This window comes from Coenobita brevimanus, chromosome 47 (genome assembly GCF_032717465.1).
Source record: "Coenobita brevimanus isolate Jiangsu-jjx chromosome 47, ASM3271746v2, whole genome shotgun sequence".
Classification (NCBI taxonomy): domain Eukaryota; kingdom Metazoa; phylum Arthropoda; class Malacostraca; order Decapoda; family Coenobitidae; genus Coenobita; species Coenobita brevimanus.
Window position 1 is genome coordinate 27,259,300 of NC_137000.1, and position 23,409 is coordinate 27,282,708.

Here is a 23,409-nt window from a genome sequence, read left to right on the forward strand (position 1 = left end):
TATTAATGCTAAATGGACATAAGGGAACGTCTAATAAGGAAGGAAGGGCACGGCATTCACTCTAATCCTCCTTCATCCCTACTACCAGCCACCTTACACCTCATCCTCTCACACCCTCACCTTACACTTGAAAATATAATCCATACCCTTGAGTTTCACATTAACCCTTTCAGCTCGAGATCGTCCCATTTGATTTACTCTTACTATTTTCTGACGATTGTACCAAACTATCGACGCCCTTTTTGAAATGAAGGCACTTTCATTTATCTTAATGTACTGACTTATTATCATACGGTATTAGCAAGAATAATAATAAAGACGTAATATAAGAGGTACAAAATAAAGCCAACAGTAATTCCTTCCCATGAGAATTATGACCTGAGAATTATTTGCCAACTGTGCTCCCTATAAAACATGAAGCATATGTTTGTGACAATGCTTAATTCCTAGATACATGAGAATTACTAAACCCTTACGCTTTACATAACTCATTTCTTCTCTTTCTTAATGTGGATTTTTTTATTTCTCTGAGGATCCACTTATGATATCTGTTTGATCATTGACATCGTTCGTATCTATCCGCTCGAACTAAGAGGGAAAGAAAAGGTGGTATTTCGCATATGTGATCTTTTTGATATTACGCAATTTTCTTGGCACTCTCTCTCTCTCTCTTTTTCTCTCTCGTTACACAATCTCCCACACTCCTGCCAAGTTTTGTGTCGCTTCGTGCCATATCCCACCCACACCCACTTATCTCCCCCACCACACTCACACCACACTCCCCACTGTCAGAGCTCCCACACCACACTCCCTACCACACCCACACCACACCCCCTATCACCACACTCTTGCCAAACCCACACCACCTTCTCTATCACCACACTTTTATCATATCCACACCACATTTTACATCATCGCATCTACACCCACGCCACACTCCCGACAAACTCTCCACCACAACAAAAAATTTCCACACTTGCATCACATCATGCTCTATCACCACATCTTCACCATACCCACACCACATTCCATACCACCATACCCACACCACATTCCATACCACCATACCCACACCACATTCCATACCACCATACCCACACCACATTCCATACCACCATACCCACACCACATTCCATACCACCATACCCACACCACATTCCATACCACCATACCCACATCTAACAATTCTTACACCACACTCAAACTGCGGTCACACCACACTCTTGTCACATCACATCACGTCCCTTGCCAAATATACTCATCTTGTCTACATTTCCAGAACTCTTTAACTCTGACACTATCTTCTCAGTCTGCTTTCTATTGCCTATGATCTCTAATCTGTTGTCTGATATTCACTGGGCTCTCAGTCTTTGGTTCTTTTTTTCTCCTCCATAACAAAACCCGCATCATAATCCATCACACCACACTATACATACAATAAAAAACAATCATACCCATCACTACACTCACTTAACGTCCCCTACCACACACATACGCCGTGCACCACACTACAATTACCACACCTACATCACACACCACACCCACCACATCCACTCGACGTTCCCTACCCCACACACCTACACCATGCACCACACCACTACTACCACATCCCCACCACACCCCAACTTACTACTACACTCATTCAACGTCCTCTACCACCAATACCTACGCCACACACCACACCACACCCCTACCATAACACACCACACTCCCAACTTACCCACCACTACACCAAGTTAGCATCCCTACCACACCGCTACCAAACCACATCCCTATTACCACACCACACTTACTACTACACTCATCCATCGTTACCCACCACACACCACATCCCTACCACCGACACAAGTACCACTATACTCGTTCAGTATCCTCTACCACACACACCACATCCCAACCACCACACCCACATGTCCCCTAGTCAAGCCTCTGATTTACGAGGTGCCGCAGTAATTCCAAAATCGCGCAAGTGGTCCCAGGGTTTTGCGCCGGTTCGGAAGGGGCGCAACAAGCCAGCTGCATCTCGTGATTGTCTCGGCCTGTCTGTCTGGGTACGATGGGGAGCATTTTTTATCGCCTGAGAATATTCCTTGATTTGATTGTTTTGGGAAGGGGAAAAACAAGCGCGCTGCATACCTTGATTGCCTGTCTCTCGCTCTGTGGACTCTCTCTCTCTCTCTCTCTCTCTACTACTTTCACCGTTGAGAGAGAGAGAGAGAGAGAGAAATCCGAACTGGAGGGGTTAGATACAGCCTTCATTAAAAGGTGGGGTTGAAGGGGTTAATGAGCTTAGAGAGAGAGAGAGAGAGAGAGAGAGAGAGAGAGAGAGAGAGAGAGAGAGAGAAGAACGGGAAGGGTTAGGAGAATGGAAATGGAAATGCAATATGGCCTGGGGTAATTCGCTTTGGGAATTAGGAGGAGGAGGAGGAGGAGGAGGAGGTCAAAGGGTATGGGAATGGGAGAGGGGGAGGATGAGGGAGATAAGAGGAAGCAGGAGTAAGAGGAAGTGGGAATGAGAGAGAGCGCGAAATGAAGATGAAGCGAGAGAGGGAGTAGGAGTGGGAATATAAGGAGCGGGGGGGGGGGGAGAGAATGATGAAAAAGAGGAAAATAAGCTGAAACAAATGAGGGTACAAAGGAATACGGAGAAAAGCAAAATATAACAGACCCATTTTGGGGTAGGCTATGACGCTACTACTCATCACAGGAGTTTATGACAAGGATAGTAGAGTATGTTCCCCTCACTCACGAATCTCTCCAACTAAAACCGGCAGGAAATAATAGGAAAGACCACCATACAATGCAAATAAACTTCGGAAAAAGATGATGGAGGGAAAGAAAAAGAAAATATAAAACAAGAAGATATCAGAAAGGAAGAAAGAAAGAGGAGGAAGGAAAAGGAGGCATTGAAAGGAAGAGCAGAATGAAAGTGGAGAGAGAAGGAAGAAAATAGTGAAGAAGAAACTGAACAGAATGAAGAAAAGAGGACAAGGACGAGGAGGAGGAAAGTGAGAATTAAACGATGACAGGTTAAGAAGTAAATGGAGAGGAGGCTGATCAAGAAAATTAAGAAGCAAAAAGAAGTAAATGGAGAGGAAGCTTAAAAAAAAAAAAAAAAGTATGGACCGGAAAGGAACACACAAGAATAAAGAAGTGATTAAAATAAGAACAGTAAGAGAATAATAAAAAGAAAAAAGACGTACGAGAAAAAGGTAAAAGAAATACAAGGAATGGAAAGGACAGATGGGGATTAAAAACGAGGCGGAAGGAAAAAAAGAGAAAAAAAAAATAACACGAGACAAGGAAGGAAGCAGAACGCAGACAGAATGCAGACACGGAAGAGACATCACAAATACATCAGAGGAGGGACGGAGCAGGAGGAAGAGAAAGAAACAGAATATACACAGAAAGTGGATAAAGAAATAGATAAAATAACGCAAAAGGGGATTAAAGACAAAACATACACAATAGCATAGGGGAAAAACACACACATACACAGAAAAAAAACAAAGGGAGAAAACTGAGGGAGAAAATACAGGGCGAAAGTAATGGCGGAAGAGGATGCTGAATACAATGGCGGATGATGGCGGCTCCGATCTTCAATATTATGACCTACTCCGTGAGCCAGAAGGAAAGTGCAAGAATCGGAGTCTTCCATCTCATAAAGGCTCACAAAACACCAACCAGCGGGAGAGAAGGAGTGGAAATAGAGGAAGAGGATGGAAAGAGAGGAATAACAGAGGACTGAAGGGGAGGGAAGACAAGGAGGGGAAGAAGGAGAGGGAGTAAAGAAGGCATGGAAGAATGAAATAAGATGGAGGAACGGAGGAGAAGGAAGAGGAGGACAAGAAGGAGGAAAAACTGAAATACTAAGATGCAGGCAGAGTCCTCTAAACGGCTCACAAAAGACCAACTACGGGAAGAAAAGTAGAGACGAGAGAGAAAAAAAAAAAAAAGATTGGAAAGGAAGACAGACGGTGAGGAAGAGGGTAAAAGAGGAAGAGAGAAAATACAAGGAGAATGAGAGAGAAGAGGATGAAAAAGGGAGAAGAGGGAGAAAGAAAACAGGGGAAAGAGAAAAGAAGAGGTCGAGAGAAGTGGAACAAGGAGGGATAACTAAGGCAAAGACCAACAGCTGAACTTAAGGATAATGAAATCAAACTGAAGGAAAGTCGAACAGTAAGAGCTCTTCTCATAGGGACACACAAAAGGTCAACAAACGAACGAAAGGCTGAGAAAACAGAACGCGAAGGTGACAAAGAATATAAGAGAGAAAAGGAGAGGAAGAGAGAGGCGTGGAGGAGGAAGTGTGAGGAAAAACAGAGATAAAAGGAGAGAGCTGAGGAAAAGAGCGACAGGCAGAGTCCTTCTCAAACATGCACAAGGACTAGGCGAGGGATGAGAGGCAGAGGCGAGAAAGAGAGAAGGAGAAGGAGGTTAAGAAATAAAGAAAGGGGAGAAATGATAAGAGAGAAGAGGGAGGAGACAAAGAAGTAGAGGAGGAAACATGGGTAAAGAGACTGACAGACAGACGGACAGAGAAATTGATATCAGTAGTTAGCTAAAGCGACAGAGATGTTTAGACAGACAGAGAATGATAATGATAGATAAGTAGATATTAAGACAGCGACAGGAAGAAATACAGATAGGCAGACGGGAAGACAGACAGCTGAACAGATCGACAGCAATAAGAACAGACACAGACTGATTATTATTCCGGTACACAGATGGGCAGAGGAGCAGACTCAGCCTCCATTAAATAAAATGATAAATATGGAAAAAATTTAATCCACAACAAACACTGCTATGAACAATGGCCTCCCTCCACATCCCTCAATACACACAGACAGCCAGACACACACAAACACAAATGGTATGACAATATTCGAGCTGACCTTGACTCCTGACCTTGGCCTTGACCCTGACCCTGACCCTGACCCTGGTATTTACAGCATTATCAGTTAAGCAAAACACACCACACTGGTAACAAAAACCTGTCCATCAAGTCCGCTGCTGTTATGGGTAGGCAATTAATTATAAATACTGTATGTATGGCATTGTGTGTGTGTGTGTGTGTGTGTGTGTGTGTGTGTGTGTGTGTGTGTGTGTGTGTGTGTGTGTGTGTGTGTGTGTGTGTGTGTGTGTGCGCAGGAAACCCATGCCGTGGTGGATATTTGATGTGCGTGCAGGAAATGTGTCCTTTCGTATTCTAGCATAATGTTCACACTTTGCTGGTTCAAACACACACACACACACACACACACACACACACACACACACACACACACACACACACACATTACAGCACCTCCGCATACAAAGGCACCATTCTCACTACAAATGCGTCTTTCTTCCTGATACCTGGCAGGCTGAGGACGACATACAGTATTTAAGGCATTCTCTCTCTCTCTCTCTCTCTCTCTCTGTCCTTAGCCATTCACTTTATCAATACATTTCAACGTAAAATTATAACCAAGCGGAAAGTGACGATGACATGTCTGCATATTTCGTGTACACTGAAAAGGCGAGATGAAAAAACAAATAAAGTTATGCCAGAGTTAGATAATAATATGTTGGTTCTGTGTAGTGTTGAGTAGACTGAGTTGCTATTAGGTTATTTGTTGGTCGTGGTTAAGTGTTGTGAGAAAGGAGTGAGTTGGTCAAAGCTACTTAACTCTGATACTGTTAAGTCAGGTTAGGTTAGCCTGGGATGTTACGTTAAGCAAGATTACGATCAGCCTCTTCAGTACGTATATGTATTTTTTATTTTATTACTACTACCTACAAATTATTTTTATTTATTTCAGAAGACAATTTCTCTAACTGGAGGGTTTAGACAGACACTTCATTAATCCCGCAAAAAAGGGTCCTCCCAAAAAATCGCATGGGAGCAGTAAAATATATATATATATATATATATATATATATATATATATATATATATATATATATATATATATATATATATATATATATAAAATAAAAATACCTACTCAGGCTGAAAGGGTTAAGTTAGGTAAGACTGCCAGGCAAAGGAAAATTAATGTAAGACTCAAGTGTGGGCAAGTAGGGTTGAGATCACGTGTAAATCAGGTTAGGTGGAATTAAAGTCAGATTAGGTTACGTAAGACAAGGTGCCCCAAGGTAACAGTGGCTCTGGCTCCAGGTGCTCAACGCAAGACCTCCTGTTGACACTACACTCCAGCATGGTATAGAGTAGGGTTGACAGGGAAGGTAATTTGTCATTCTTTACACGGCACACATAGACGGATTGTGAAGAACGGGTTAATTTGTCACTCTTTACACACACACACACACACACACACACACACACACACACACACACACACACACACACACACACACAAAGGGACAAAGAAAACTGGAGGACCCAAAACTAAGCACTCAAAAATTGTAACAATATTTCTTACACTGGCCTTGTTTATTTTCATGTGAACTTCGTGCCTAAACCTGACTACTAATGCACCACTCTTAACACAATATACACCATCCCACTACTGTATATTCCCACGCCCCTTCCGCGCGCGCGCGCGCACACACACACACACACACACACACACACACACACACTCAAGTAGGCCAAGCGCTCTGTGTGTGTGTGTGTGTGTGTGTAAAATAGTTCCTGCCTGCGTCCTCTTCCCTCCACAACACCTTTACGACCCCCACACGTCCATCACTCCCCTCCCCCACCCTTCCCCGACTCCCAAGGGACCAGCACAGGTGAGTCTTTGGGGTCACCGCCAGGCTCAGGCACGTGTCGGCATTTTGGGGTCGCGTTCGTAGGTGACCTTCACGAAATTTACAACCTTTCTTTTCTGTCGGATCTCACACTTCAGTAAACGTCTTGAAGAAGTTTCCACAGACTTAACGAGCATCTTGAGTATAAACGAACTGCCAAGACATCTACTGAACTGGCATCTTAAACAACTTTCCACTAACAAAAGTACGCGGCAGTGAATAATTATTGCTCTGAAAAAGTTGTTCGCTGCATGAGTGAAGATAAATTTAAAAATAATGGTATACCTAACTTGGGGTCACGAAACTTTGTGAATACAGCTCATGATGGAACTATGACTTAAAAAATGTCCGATAAGAGTTGGAAGGTGAGTGATATATGTGAGATAAGAGTTGGGAAGCGAGTGATATATGTGAGATAAGAGTTGGGAAGCGAGTGATGTATGTGAGATAAGAGTTGGGAAGCGAGTGACATATGTGAGGTAAGAGTTCGGAAGTGAGCGATATATGTGAGACAGGTGTGAGTGTTATGAGGGAATAGCACCTCAAAAACTGGTCGATTACATTGTACAGTAATTAAGGGTAAAAGTTCAAAGGTCGCCGAGAAAGGTCAGTGTGGCAGCGTGTGTGATATATACGGAAGCAGAGCAGGAGTCCACCCATGTCCAACCACTTCAGTCCTAGATCGTCTTTTTAAAATATGGTTCTAATTTACCGTACTGAACCTGGAAGACTCTCTCTCTCTCTGTCTCGGTCTCTGTCTCTCTCTCTCTCTGTCTCTCTCTCTCTCTCTCAAGTAAAAGGGGTTAAAGAAGCCTACATCTAACACTTACAGTTAGAAAAGCCAATGCAGAAATAAGTAAAGTCGCCTGTTGACATTTCCTGCGTTTCACCTTCTCACATTCAGAAGCCCTTTAGGAGATACACACCTGTCCAGTTAGCAGGTGTTCTCCCCAAACTTCACAAAGGGAGTCGACTTCACCTTAGTAAGCCAATTAAGGGTGACAGGTAGAGTAATTACGCAGGTACACAGGAGCTACGAGCCTGTCTGCCGGGCCGAGATGGTGGGTGAATAATTGTAATCTTGATGCTGGCGATTAATTTATGTATGAAGACAAGATTTTGCTATCCTGTTTCCCTTGTCTTTCTCCTTCCTGTCATTTTCTTACTATCCCTATCCTTTACTTCTGTATTTTTTTCTTCGCATTTCCCCCCCCTTCTCTCTCTCTCTCTCTCTCTCACACACACACACACACACACACACACACACACACACTTGCGTAATCGTGGGGTATCTAGCCTCCAAGTTGGATGTCTTGAGTTGCTTAAGTAACACAACACTAACTTAAGCACCCCCCCCCTCTCTCTCTCTCAACCTTTCCTCTCCTGTCTCTTGTCACACCCAACCCACCTTCCTCTTATTTCTGTACTCATCTTTCACATCCTCTACTCCCTCCCCCCACTCTCTCTCTCTCTCTCTCTCTCTCTCTCTCTTCGTACTGCTTTCTACCGTTAATTATTTTCTGGTACGACAAAACTGGAAGATCAGTGGGGTGGGGGATAGCCTTATACTTTTCTCTATCATTTTATATATATCCTGTAAATGGATGGCCCCGTCACCAAAATTTCGAACAAAGAAATGTGACTAACCAACAGCCCTACAATGGAAACTACCAATTCTCTTATGGAATGTGCTACGCCACAAGAAAATATACAAATTCGTAATACTCCACGCTCACAACTTGCCAGATTTCATTTACTTGCGTTGCATTAAGGAGTGTGAAAGCTATAGGGTGTGGGGAGGTTGGGGTGAAGGTGGTATTGCGGGCATGGTTCCCTTGCGAAAGCTTGTGCAATACAAGTTTAGTCTGTACTGTAACTGTATTGAGGGCGCCTCCCTCCCGCTGCACGGCTGGTTTTCTGTACATGCCTATCAACTGAGACTCTCTACTAAAGGGCTGCAAGATTTGTACAGTTTGTTTATCTCCGTATTTATGAAAGACTCTGGCATCCCACCGTCTCCATCTCTCCCAAATATGCTCCCTTCTCTCGGCCCTTATTTCACACTTACGCCTCTCCCTCCCCTCCTCCCTCTGACATACTACTTCTCTCTCCCCCTCAACTCTGATATCAATCTTCATCGTCCTCTACTTTCCTCTCTCCTTCACTCTATCTTCCCCCTCCCTCCTCAACTCCCTTCCCTCCTCCTTATCCTCCCCCCTCCATCAGTTCTCTCCTCTCGCTCCTCTCCTTTGCAACCTCCTTCACCGTATCTCAACCACTTTCCCCTCCTCACTTCTCTGGCGTCTCATCTTCCCTCCTCTCCTTCCCTCCACGTTCCCTTCTTCATCATTTCTCTTCTCTCGCTCCTCTCCTTTCCTATCCCATTCACCATGTCTCTCGCCCGCTTTCTCCTCATCACCTCTTTGCGTCTCACTTTTCTTCTCTTTCCCTTCTCCGTCTACTTTTCTGTGAGAGCTACAGACCCTACCTCAATTCCCCCACCCTCTCTCTCTCTCTCTCTCTCTCTCTCTCTCTCACACACACACACACACACACACACACACACACACCGAATTCTCACAGGCAGTCTCCACTCCACTCAATGCCATTAAATTTACAATGCTCAGTCCACACTAACTCAGTCCAACACATAATACACGCCTCCTTTCGTAACACCACTCTCTCTCTCTCTCTCTCTCTCTCTCTCACTCTCGGGTACACGGCATATACACTTCTTAAAGGCGAGTAATGGGGATGGGACACTGGGCAAGTCCTACCTTTGATATCAATGTCGAACCTCTCTCTCTCTCTCTCTCTCTCTCTCTCTCTCACCTGAACGAAGACATCTGGAGCGAGACCTAATAGAATATCTGATTAATTTTCGGACCCTTCCCTGTGGCGATCAAGATGCTGAGGGCAACATCCAATTTCTTAAGAAGTCTCCCCTGAAGTCAGCAAGAACAGAAAGAGAGAGAGAGAGAGAGAGAGAGAGAGAGAGAGAGAGAGAGAGAGAGAGACGGCAGAGTGGTGAAAGTAATGATGATGATAAGGAAGAGTAAGAGTAAGCACACAAGACACGACGAAGAGACTGGACGATGGAAGAAGTGATTTGTATGAAGATGACGAGGATGTGAGCGAAGGACTATGGATGAACAGAGGGTGACAGATTGGCAGTGGCGGTGGCGGTGGCGGTGGTGCTGGTGGTGACTATGAAAATGATGCATGCTATGATGATGACGATGGGAAGTCATTGGGTGGATGGTCGTGATTATGATGAAAATGCTGCTGCTGCTGATGATGATGATGATGATGATGATGATGATGTGATGTGATCATGGCAATGACAATGGCGATGACAATGATGCAAGTTATGACGATGAACGAGGGATGACAAGGGATGGATAGTAATCAAGACGAAAATGATGACGATGATGACGACGACGATGATGACGACACCGATGATGAAGAAGGCGATGTAGAGAAGAGGTACGAGGAAGAAGGGGAAGACGATACAGGAAATAGCCCGGTGGAAGGAATGTAAGCTCATTTAAGGTGGAGTGTTTGTGTTTCTCTCTCCCAATATTGACCCTGTCCCAATTGTTTACGTCAAACATCTCCTCAAGCACTCTTTCCCCTTCCTTCTCACTTCTTCCCCTCCCCCCCCTTCCCTTCTTCCACTAGTTCCTCTCATCTAACCCCCCCCTCCTCTCTCTCTCTCTCTCTCTCTCTCTCTCTCTCAACCTTTATATTATTCTAGATATCAATCCAAGGTTATTTTATTGGTCTAGTGACACAGTTTCCCTTTTTTTCAGCCACCGATCAAACAGTCAGCAACCCCCCCCCCTCTCTCTCTCTCTCTCATACAAAATACAGATACAACAAAAAGCTGATCATAAATGTGCCTGTGATTCCCTGGCCAAGATCCAGGCAGGTGATTCGCTAAATTGGCAACGTCTGGACAGAGGGACGCGAGGGACCTAATCCACTTTGACATCTCCTTTGACCGTCACTCCGACAGGCTGGGGGCGGGGAGGGAAGTCGGGGTTTGGGTGGAGGAAGTGTGGGTGGATGTGGATGAGCGTGGGTTAGGTAGAGGTGGGTGGATGTTGATGTGTGTGGGTCAGGGTGGAGGTAGGTGTGCGTAGTTGTGGGTGGTGTGGATGAATGTGGTTTTTAGGAGGTGGGTGTGGATAAGTGTGGGAGGATGTGGATGATGGGTATTGGTGGATGGAGGAGAGGTGTGGGTAAGTGTGGGAAGATATGGTTCTGTGTAGGGAGATGTGGATGTATGCAGCTGGCTGGAGGTGATGTGTGTACGTGTTGGACGATGTGGATGTGAGTGATTCAATGGAAGTGGGTGTGGATGAGCTTAGGTGAGTCTTGTGGGTGTGGGCACGTGTGGGCGAGTGCGGAAGGATAAGGGATAGTGCAGGAGGGTGCTGAGGGATGGGAATGAGTGCGGATGGGTGAAGGAGCGCACGGAGGAGTGTGGAGGAATGAAGAAGAATGCTGAAGGGTTCGGGAAAGGGCGGATAAGCGAATGATAAGTACGTAAGAGTGAAGGCAGGTGGGTACGGATAAATGAAAGAGAGTGCAGGAGCGTGTGGACGGATGGAGGAGTGTGAAGGCGAGTGAGGAGAGATGAAAAAATTGAGCTGGTACAGACGCATGATGGAAAGTGCGTGTGAGTGCGGATGGATGAAAGAGAGTGCAGGCGGGTGCGAACGAATGGGGTTGTGCGGACGGATGAGAGTGTGGACCTGTGCAAGGGGGCCAGTAAAGTTATGCCGGTCTTTGTGGTCACCCCATCAACATATATATTGGCTCACACGCATTCTTAATTGCAGCCACACACAACTTTCTGGTCGTGGGGATGGGGGCGAGGGCGGGGGCAGGGATGAGGGTGGGGATGAGGGAGGGGGAGTGGTTGTGGTATTGGAGAGTTGGATTTAGGGAAAGGAATGTTTTGGAGCGTGGAGGAAAACATGGAGGAGCTGAAGAAAACTTTGGAGTAAGCTTTAAAGTCAGAAGAGGTAATTACTGGAAGACTTTTGCAGGGTGGAAGGAAGCTTAGTGAGGTTGCTTGAAGGGTGGGAGGGGAGATAGAAGACGACTTTGGAGGGTGGAGGAAAACGTCAGAGATAGCCCGACAGGGGGGGGGGGAATGTGAGATAATCTACAAAGGGAAGAGAGAGAATATAAAAAGAGAAGTGACGATCAAAATTCCAGAAGTTTGATAAAGATTCATTAATCTCTTCACATTTAAATAACTTCCGTATTTTTTAATGAATCAAGTTGTACCTGAATAAACATAAAAACACGACAGCGCAGTTGTTATACAAAACGATTATACTTTTTCTTCGCTCAAACCTGCACACATAAAATCGCGCTAAATCCTCTTTACACATGACCGGCGAAATAGAAGCCAGCTCAGCATAAACCGTAAACCCACAAAACAGAAGCCAGCTCAGCATAAACCGTAAACCCGCGAAACAGAATCCACCTCAGCATAAAACGTAACCCCACAAAACAGAATCCACCTCAGCATAAAACGTAACCCCACAAAACAGAAGCCACCTCAGCATAAAACGTACACCCACACAACAGAAGCCAGCTCAGCATAAAACTTAAACCCAAGCCAACTCAGCATAAAACGTAAACCCACGAAACAGAATCCAGCTCAGCATAAAACGTAAACCCACAAAACAGAATCCACCTCAGCATAAAACGTACACCCACAAAACTGAATCCACCTCAGCGTAAAACGTAAACCCGCGTACTATTTTTAAACCCGCCACCACTCTCTCACTCAGGCCGCCCTAACATTCTCGCTTTTCCTCGTCCTTCAAAATTTCAAGACAGACGTAAAAATTTAAGTCCACGCCGCGTCTGGGAAATGCCTTAACGTCCTCTTAAACATTACAGCTCTTTTTTTACGGTCTATTTCCACTCCTGAGGCAAATGCGAAATGCAGCTACGTCTCTCTTTGTCTTTCTCTGACTCGCTCTCTCTCTCTTTCTCTGGCACCATTTCGGCTTCTTTGTCCGTCCGTCTCTCTCTCTCTCTCTCTAGCTGTTTCTGTCTGTCTGTCTTCGTATTCTCGTCGGTTAAGAAAGCTCCCTTACCCCTCTTCCTAGGCGACTTATTTTGTTTAATACACCTTACTGTCCTTCTCTGTTACATATATCCTTTTCATATCACCACAGTCTCCATCAAATAACGTATTTACAAAAGGGTATTAACCACCCATACTCAAGAATAAATCGTTAAGGAAGAGGTATCAGAGAGCTTCCTTAACCGACGGGAATACGAGAACGGGTGTTTACTCAGGTGCCATTAACCTTCTCACGGTCGGGACAACTCTGGTATTTTATTCCAATTTATTCAGCTAAGAGTCAAAGGCCCGAGTTCTCCTTTACTGCAGACTCCCTTACACCTCTTTCTTAGCGGTTTATTTTCCAAAGTAACCCATAAACATCCTCCTTTTTGCTTCACGTAACTTTTCACTGACGACATAGATTGTATGAATGACACCCAAGAATAAAGTAAGAGAGCAGAACTAGAAGTAAATCGGTCAGGAAGAGATGTTGGTAAGCTTTCTAACCACACGAGAATACCGCTAGAGAAAGTAACGAAGCAGAACCAGGAATAAATCGGTCAGGAAGAGGTGTTAGTACGCTTCCTAAACGCACAAGAAGACCGCCGACAGAAATCTAAGAGTGTTACGGTGACTGTGAATATCTATAAGGATGAGGTGCCAAGGAGCCCATTATGTTAACGATACTGCCACCCTAACACCCAAAACAATTGCCAGACAATCATTTTCATATTAATCAATCCTCTAATTATTGCCCTAGTTTGATCAATAAAAACCAGGAGGATACTGAACTGACATAAGTAAAAGAAATGCTACTGTGTTTTTCTGTGTCAATGAAAAATTAACCAACCGTCCTCCCACCCCACCCAAATTCTTCTCTCTTGTCATCCTCCCAGGCTCTCCCTCTCCTGTCTGTCACCTGTCATTTGTTATCTCCAGTCTGGATCATCCTTCTCCCTATCCTGCTGTCTGTCCTGTCACTCATCATCTCATCCCCCTCACTCTACCTCCCACCGCTACTCCCATTATTCATTCTTCGCCTCGTGTTCTCAAGGCAAATCGCTCCTCTATTCACCAAATTTTTGCTCCTTGATCCCTCCCAGCATCCCAAAAGTACATTCAGCTTTCTTTTTAATAGAACTCTGTCTCCTGTCTAACTCTCTTCCTTCTAATTCTCACTACCTTATTCCTCTATCTCCAGCACCCATTGCTACAAACTCTTAGACGTCTCACTTTTTTCCTTAAGATATTTAGCCCGATTTCGTGTTTTCTATTGTACTTAGGAAAGGCCTCAACTTAGACAAATCTCTCCCAAGCTCAGGAGAACTGTCTGAAGGTAGCAAGAATAAAATAAGAACGTACATCATTGAAGTGAAGGGGTTAAACCAGCAGACACTTATCCTGTATCCCTCTCCCTGTCCCCCATCTACACTGTTCTTTTACTGCAGTCGTCTCCTTGAATTAACTACTCCTGCCCTCCCCACCACAGTCTCTTCTCCACCAAACAGCCTACCTACCCTCCTACCCATCAGGCCCTCTGCTCCTTATCCCTTCCTTCGTCCTTCGCGTTTCTTTTAATGCGACCGGATCCCTGAATCAACTATTTCCTTATCCTCCCAAAGCACCTAAACCACAACCTTGTCTCTTCTTATCCTCAAATCGCCTATCCATCTACCCTCTCCCCTCTCTCTTCTCCCCCTCTCCCCGTCCCCAACTACACTTTTGTTCCTTAAAATGTAGTCCTTTCCCTGAACAGCTCCCACTCTCCCAACACCCATCTTTCATCCTCGTCTTACATTCTGTTCTTAAATCGTCAGACCATTACCCCTTGTCTTTCTCCTTGTGCCTGAACTACTCCAACGTTCTCCTTTACTGCGGTCGTATACTTGAACTAACTCCTCCATCCCTCCCTCCCTCCCGACACCCACAACTCAGAGACACAACACAGCACAAAAATCGCCCAAAACTCCACCTTCGTTAGGGCGATGTTGAGAGTTGAGGCCTTACTCTCCTCGACCAAGATGACATTACAAACCCTCAAGAATTTATTTATGCACAGGTCATGTTAATACTCTTTTTTTAAATTATGTTTATGTATTCTAAGGCGAAAAAAAAAAAAACTCATACACAAGACGACAGCAAAATTAAATATGTAAATACTCGTGCATCACCAAAGAGGAAGTCAAGGAAAGCCTCTCTTGATTCCGACTTTCTTAATTTACCTTCAAATCGCCTGTCAAAACTCCACGCCCGTCTCTCTCTCTCTCTCTCTCTCTCCCTTAGTGCGGTCGTAACCTTGAATCAACTCCCTTACCCCTCCCTCCCACATGCCCCTCACTTCATTACTTGCCCTCTAATGTCCCCCCCTAATTTCTGCCCTCCTCTCTCTCTCTCTCTCTCTCACACACACACACACACACACACACACACACACACACCAAAGCTCCTCCTAACTCTCTGCCTTCGTTACGACAATGCTGAGTCCCTGCCAGAGAGACAGAAAAAAAAAAGTATATGCATTTTTTGGCGCCTGTCTGAGTCCTCCGCTTCCTCGAAATTTGCATGCGTAATTAACCTGCCCTCTAAGACACCTTAAACTTCATTTAATCTGGACGTGACGTGTTTTTTTCTTTTTCTTTTTCATTTTTTCTTTTTCTGAAGAGACGCTCCGTGATTGTCCTCAGTTTGGGGGGGATTTCTGAAATTTGGGTATGTTTTTATTATCATTGGTATCGTTGTTTAGATTATTATTATTATTATTATTATTGTTATTGTTATTATTATTATTTCTTATTATTATTATTATTATTATTATTATTATTATTATTATCTCTTCTTTACCATCTTCTCATTACAATTGTATTATCATTATTATTATTAATATTATTAATATTATTATTATTATTATTATTATCATCAATGTTACTGGATTTTATGCCACAAGAAATCTTTCCGCTTATTACTCAGTACAGAGTCACCTAAAGACAGTCCTACATCAAGTGAGTGGATGGTGGACGCCCCAGCCTACCTTACGGTATCGGCAAACTGGCCCAAGTTAACCTGGGCACTCTTACGCTAGCTCTTACACTACATTATGCTATTATCTTTTCCTGTGTTTGCCACCAACTCAACTTGTGTGTGTGTGTGTGTGTGTGTGTGTGTGTGTGTGTGTGTGTGTGTGTGTGTGTTCTCTCTCTCTCTCTCTCTCTCTCTCTCATGCCTTATTCACCACTAGGGGCTCACAGGTGGTGCTCAACAGCATCTATAAACCTCGCCTCTCCGCACCTTCCCTAAAGCCTGCAATTTTGAGAAGCTGGTCGTTGCGTAAGCCCACTGGGGGGAAGGAACACTGACTCCTATAAATATCACCCTTTTATGTATCTTTATATCCCCCTGTGTCTGTATGTTATTTATTTATGTATGTACGTATGAATTATGTATGTGCCTGTATGTATGTAGGTATGTTTTATTTATGTATGGATGTTTATGTATGTCTATGTTCGTAGGTATGAATTTTGTACCTGTATGTATGTATTATGTCCTGTAAGTTTGTGTGTATGTATGAACTATGTGTACCTGTATGTATGTCTGCAGGTATGTATGTATGTATGTAAGTATGTCCCACAGGCTTATCTCTATGTTGCGTACTGTGAATCAATGAACACCGGTTTGAACATGGAGGTGATAACATGTTCAGGCCATCCTTAATATTCTGAAAGGCAGGTGACAGGCCAAGGAACACCACTATCTATCAAAGGAGAACTGACCTCAACTCCCCAGCCTGTGTTAAAGATATGGGCATTTGGAGTGGAGGGTGAGAAGTGTGTGTGGATATTTGTTCTGTTGACGTGTAGGGTGACAGACTGACATGTGTGTGTGGATAAATTTTGTTCTGTTCTATTGTAGGGTGAGAACTGTGTGTGTGTGTGTGTGTGTGTGTGTGTGTGTGTGTGTGTGTGTGTGTGTGTGTGTGTGTGTGTGTGTGTGTGTGTGGATATCTGTTCTCGTGGCTTGTAAGGTGAAAATCGCAAGTGGATATTTGTCCTAACCTGTCCTAAAACTGCCATCTCTCCATCTTGAATACCGAGTTGTAACAAGAGATTAACACCAGAATACGATGCTAGTGTTACGGAAAAGATGAAGAGGAACAGTGCTATCTTATCCTGCCACTGAACTACATGAAATAAACAACAGGACAAAAACCTAGGCCAAGTTAAAGTAAAAGGATTGTAGAAGTTTTAAACACGGATATTTCTCATCTAATAATATGGCTTTCACGTATCAAGGTAGCGGAAAAAAGGAAAGTTAAAATCATTCAGAATTTCCCTGTCTGAGACGCAAAAACACCTGAAACAGAAGGGGCAATCACTGACTCTCTCTCGCGGAAATTTAATGCCACATTTATATATATATATATATATATATATATATATATATATATATATATATATATATATATATATATACAAAGATAAAATAAAAAAATACAAAAATGAAAAATCCTCATACATACCAGTACATTTCGGTCGATGGAATGAAAATCGACACGAGAGCTTAAAAAAAAAGGTGAATTTTTAATCTGGCTGGCTTATGTCTGTGTAATTATCGGAGGAGGAGGAAAGTGGGAATGTGTGCTAGAGAAATGAGAGGGATTCCTGCAGAGTGGGAGAGAGAGGGAGTTACAAAAACGAGGAAGGGTGGGGTTTGGAAAAGTGCGGGAAGGAGAAGGGGGGAGGAGAAAGGAGGGAGGGTGAAGAGGGGAAAGAAAGAAGGCGATGGAGAGGTGAGTAAAAGGGAACGGTCTGGGGAAATGGAGAGGAGTGGAGAGGGAGGAGGAGGTGGAGCTGGGACGGTAAGTGGAGAGGGAGGTCCACTTGGGGAGGTGGGTGGGAAAGGGGTGGAAAGGTGGAGAAAGAGAAGGGTGCGAGGGATGGAAAAGCAGGTGAAGTGGCGTTGAGACAGTGGGTGATGGAACAGAGGCTGCAGAGGTGGAGGGGAAAAACAGCTACGAAATGGTGAGAGGGAGTGATGAGGAAGAAAGTTTGGGAAGTGGATAGAAATGGAAAACGGTGTGTGTGTGTGTGTGTGTGTGTGTGTGTGTGTGTGTGTGTGTGTGTGTGTGTGTGTGTGTGTGTGTGTGTGTGTGTGTGTGTGTGTGTGTGTGTGTGTGTGTGTGTGTGTGTGTGTGTGTGTGTGTGTGTGTGTGGAAGAGGAAGTTCAGAAAAAAAAAAGACAAATGAGGCAAGGTCTGGTGAGGGAAGGCGGAATGAGTGAGAGATGAATGAGGTGGGGGGAAAAAGTGTGAAAAGAGAGGGGGAGGGGAGGGGGCAGGGATCACAAGAGGGTGGGGGCAGCAGACGAAATTGTGAGGGGAGAGAAATGGCTGGGATTAATAAGGAGCTGTATAAAGGGGGAAATGGTAGCCTTAAAAAATGGTGGGAGGGAGGGAGGGGAGTAGGTTGAATGTGTGGGTAAGGGGAGGGAGAAGGGGAATTAGAAATGAGGGAGAATAAGGACAGAGGGAGAAAATGATTAAGAGTCATGGAAGGGAGATTGGTGAAGGGAGGGAGGAAGGAAGAGGATCAGAACAGAGGGAGGAAACAGAAACAGTAAAGAAAAACGAGATACAAAATGAACTACGGGACAGAAGAAAAGAATGAAAGAAAGTAAGGAGAGAGAGAGTTAACACACGCGAAGAACAAAGGGACAGCAAAGAAAATTCTGAAAAGAGGAATTATATGAAGGAAAGAAGCAAGACGAATATAAAAGATGGAAAAAAAGGAAAAAAGGAAACGGTAGAGAAAAATGGTGGAGAGATTGGAGGAAGAGTATAAAGGCATCAATATAATTCTCTAGGCATATCACTTGCCCGACTTATCATTCTATGCGAATATTCAATCATTTATCAACTCACACAGTAAGGCAATATACATGCTGAGTAAGATAAACACAAAACTCCATAACTCAGCTTTTGTTCTCACATTCCACTCACAGTCTTGGAGATAAACAGCTTCTGCCCTTCACACCTGTCGGATCAACGCTTACCTTCCTGTCATATATAACCTGTACACTCCATTAATAATCTTACGGCAAGATTAGACGTTTTTCATCATTCTCCAAGCGCTGAGTGGGAATTAATGATACAGGAGGAAAGATGGTGAAGATGTGTGTGTAGGGGGAGGGGGCAATAGCATAACAAAGGAGATGGAGAATACGGTGAAAGCAAAAAAAGAGAGAAAGGAGAATTAACAGAATGAAAGAAGGGAGGTTAGTGAGAGTCCAGTAGTGAATGGAGGAGGAAGAGGAAGGGAGGCTGTTGGTGGGGTGGATGGAAGGGTAAAAGAAGAAGGGAGGAAAAGATCAAAACGGAGGGAGGGAATAGAGAGGACGACGAGAAAAGGGAGAGGGGAAAAATGGGAGATAGGAGATTGGTAGGAAGGTGGCAGGCGGAAGAGTAGTGCTGAGGGGAAATGAAAGGAAATTTCTAGGCACGAGATGGAGGAGTAAAAGAAGGAAGGCGGGTAAAAAAAAAAAAAAAAAAAAAAAAAAAAAAAAGCGAATGAAGGGAAGAGAGGAAAGAGGGAAGAATGGAGGCGAAAAAGAAAAAATGAGGGGTGAGAGAGAATAAAGAGGAAGAAGGGAAAAGTAAGGAAGTAAAGTGCATGAAGTCTGTGTGAGGACAAAATAGGAAGGAGTAAAGGAAGAGATCAAGGAGGAAAGAAAGGACGAAGTGACTAAGGAAGGAGGAAATAGGGAGGAAACAACGAAGAAATGAAACAAGAGATGAGAGGAAAACTATGTACGGAATTCCCCAAAGATCAAAGCCATCCATTTTTCTCAGCAACCAGAGAGTAAACCTTGAATTTAAAATGTGCAGTGTTGAGGTTGAGGGTGTGGGTGAAGGGTGAGGTGGTGGAGTGTTCCTTGGGGCCATGAGAAGTATGATTTATGAGGTTAATGTTCATTTTCAAAACCTTTATATCTGACGGCGGGAAGGGTTCAGAGGAGGATGGTGACAGTGGTTGAAAAAAAAAATGAAAAAAAGAATGAAAGAAAAGAAAAAGGAATACCATTTTTTTGTTTACACCGGCTTTATATTTTGGACACTGACTTATGAAATTTGAAAAACTGATTTGTACATCGAAGTTCAATAAATGCCTGGTATAAGTTACGTTCTAATAATCATAAATGTATCTAATGTTGACGTGAGCGGGAAGGCGTGGCGACTAACATTACGAACCGCATAAACATATAAGGAAAAACATCGTTCAAGTCCAGCTCCATCAAACATGAATATCTGTACTTTCGTCACTCACTGCACTTCTATCCCTACTCAGTGACAACCCACCTTCCCACAACACGCCACCCTCCCTCATGCACTCCATCCCTAATCACTGAATATCCATCTTCCTACAACACACCTTCCTCCCTCATGTACTCTCTAATGGCCTGGGTATAAGGACCTCCAGTCACATCTATCCCTACTCAGTAACGATTCATCCTGCCACGTAACACCCACCCTCCTTCATGTAATATGCCTTGGGGGAAAAAAAAGCAAAGAATTACTGATGAAGACAAGACGAGATGGATTTGGAATGAATTACTAATCAACCTTACGATGGAAAAGTTAGCTACTCTCTCTCTCTCTCTCTCTCAAATCACAATCCCAGCATCATCATCTCCCTCCATCTCCCCCTCACTACCATCACCCATCATCATCATCATCATCAACCTTCTCTCCTTCACCACGCCTCATCACCCCACTCTCCCCATCCTTTCATCCTCACTACCTTAAGTTCCCCTGTCATAACCCATTCATCTCATTACCACCCTCTCACAACCCCCAAACCCCTTACCTTAACCCTCTCCCTGCCTCATCCTCCTCTCCCTCACCACCCTCTACGTCTCTCTCCCTCACCCCCCTCACCACTCATCTCAGGACAGACGGGCAGGGAAAGCGAGCGTGAGGGTAATGTGAGACGGCGGGAACAAAGGTCAATGTATTCCATGTATTTGTACTGACGGGTCCTCCCAAGGGGTTGCACGGAAGAAGAAGAAGAAGAAGAAGAAAAGAAAAAGAAGAAGAAAAAGGAGGAGGAGGAGGAGGAACAGTGATGAAGTGTGACGTTAGTTAGGAAAAAAGTGGAAAGCATAGAAAGAGAGGAAGAAGGCTGAGCAGTAGCAAGAGGAGGAAGAAATAAGATGAAGTGAGAAGGAACAGTGGTATGAATGCCAAAGAAGGAAGAGAGAGTGAGATGGAGAAGAAGGAAGAAATACGAGGAAGGGAGAAGGAATGGTGGGATGAATGCCAAGGAGGAAGAGAGTCAGAGTGCAGGGATAAAAGCAGAGGAAGTGAGGTACAAGGACATAGTGTGGGAAGGGAAGAAGGAGAGGAACAATAAGGGGAAGAATGGAAGAAGAATGGGTGACCAAGACTGAAAGGAGGGGACGTAGCAGACACGAATATATAGGAAGAAGGGGTGGGGGAGGGCAAGTTGAATAAGGAAAGGAGGAATAGGTGAAGGTGAGAAAAAAGGATGAGGTAAGGATAAGGAAGGCAGGCAGGGAGTAAGACGGAGACAAAGAAGAGATAGACAAGGGTAAGGAGTAAGGAGGGGGGGAGGAAGGATGGAATATTAAAAAGGATGAGAGTAAGGAAGAAGATGGAAGAATGAAGGAAAGGGCTGAGAGACTGAACAAAGGAAAAGAGGAAGAAAGGAAAGAAAAAGGAAGGAAGGAAGGAAGGAAAGCAGCAAGGAGGAAGAAGGGAGGGTTGGTGCTACCGTAATGGAGAGAGCAGGGAGGAGGCATGACATGAATAAGAAAAAAAGGAAGGAAAGAAAGGGATATGTCTGATGAATAGTGAGAAAAAGAAGAGAGGAAGAAAGAAAGGACGAAGAGGAGGAGGAGAGAGGAAGACATGGGGACGGGGAAAGAGGAGAAGAAGCAGAGAGAATGAGGAGAAAGATTGAGAGGAGTAACTTGGGAGAGAGAAAAATAAGAGAAGGAATAAAGAGAGGAGTATAGGGAGGAAAGTAAGATTTATGGAGGGAAAGGAGAAAGGAGAGGAAGACAGGAAGAAACATGGAGGAAAAATAAAGGCAGTAGAGACAAAGAGGAGAAGGAATGAGGGGATGAGCACAGGGAAGACGTATGATTTAAAGAATGAGGGGGGGAAAGGAAGAGGAAGACTGTAAGAAACGTCAAGGAAGAGACTAAGAGAGAGAGAGAGAGAGAGAGAGAGAGAGAGAGAGAATAATGGAAAGGAGAGATGACGACGATAAAGGGAAGGAAAGGTAAGAGAGTGTAAAAACAAAGAAGACGAAATGATTGACAGGGAATCTACAAATGATGGAAGGGATGGAAAAGGGAGAGAAGAGGGATATATTTGGGTAGTAAGTAATACAGAACAAGAAAAAAAAGAAAGAAACAAGCAAAGAATTCAAGGGAAGGAAGGAAGGAAACAAGGAAGAATACAAGGGGAGGGAGGGAGGAGGAAAAGGAAGGAAGGAAGGAAGGATAAATGGAATGGATGAAAACAAATAAATGAATGTAAAATATAGGAAAGAAGCGTGGGGAAACGAGGAACAAGAAAGAAGGAAGGCAAAAATGAAGGAAGGAAAGTAAAAAAGATGGAAGATAAAAAGGAAGGAAGGGGAAGGGCCTCTGAGGGGAAGGGGATGAGAAAGACGGATTACAAAACTGCGGAGAGGGGGAGAGGAGAAGGGAGAGAAAGAAAAAAAAAATAAGAGGAAGCAAGTTTGGAGAATATGAAAGGGAGGAGGAGGAGGAGGAGGAGGAGGAGGAGGAGGGGGGAAAAGAAAATAAAAGAACAAAAGAGGATTAGAGATTGGAGGAAAATAAGAAAAAAGAAAGTCAGAAAGGAAATGCAGAAAGTAAGGTGAACTGAGGGAGGAAAAGGGAAGAAAAAGGGAGAATGAAGGGAAGAGACAGAGGAGAAGGGGAAATAAAGAAGAATTGAAAAAAGGAAGAAGAAAGGGAAGGACTAAGAAGGATGAAAAAGGAAGAAGGTGGGACGAGGAAGCGAGGAGGAGAAGCTCACGAAGGAATGGAGGAGGAAGGAAAGTTGGAAATAGATGGGGGAGACAGAGAAGAATAACAAATCAGGGAGTGAGGAACGGAGGAGGAGGAGGAGGAGGAGGAGGAGGAGGAGGAGGAGGAGGAGGAGGAGGAGGAGGAGGAGGAGGAGGAGGAGGACTAAAAAAATCAAGTAACAGAATGGAAGTGAATCGACAATAATAGAACTGATAATAAGTTTAACAACAACAACAATAATAATAATAATCATAATAATTTTAATAATATAATGATCCGATTTCTATGTCTGTTACCGTAATACAGCAAAAACTGGCACATGTAGCGCAATTTTAGTTAGAGCAACTGTATCGTTAAAATGCCCTAACATGAAGAATAAAACAATTTCCAGTCCAATTGGGCCATCGGTTCCTGAGATATGATTCATTTTTGACTGAAGACAGGAAGTGCCTTGACATCGAGCGGAGGCCGCCGAAGGTGGCCTTTAAGCTAATAAT

At 44.0% G+C, this 23,409-nt stretch overlaps 1 protein-coding gene across 1 annotated transcript in view; it reads right to left on the reverse strand.

Moving 5' to 3' along the window:
• The window catches only part of wake (ankyrin repeat and fibronectin type III domain containing protein wide awake), a 569,524-nt gene that overhangs the window by 258,862 nt on the left and 287,253 nt on the right, over positions 1-23,409 (reverse strand). Inside the window, exon 5 of the mRNA XM_080271688.1 lies at positions 8,159-8,171. Within this exon, the coding sequence (XP_080127814.1) occupies positions 8,159-8,171 (13 nt within the window). The remainder of the gene's footprint in view (positions 1-8,158; positions 8,172-23,409) is intronic.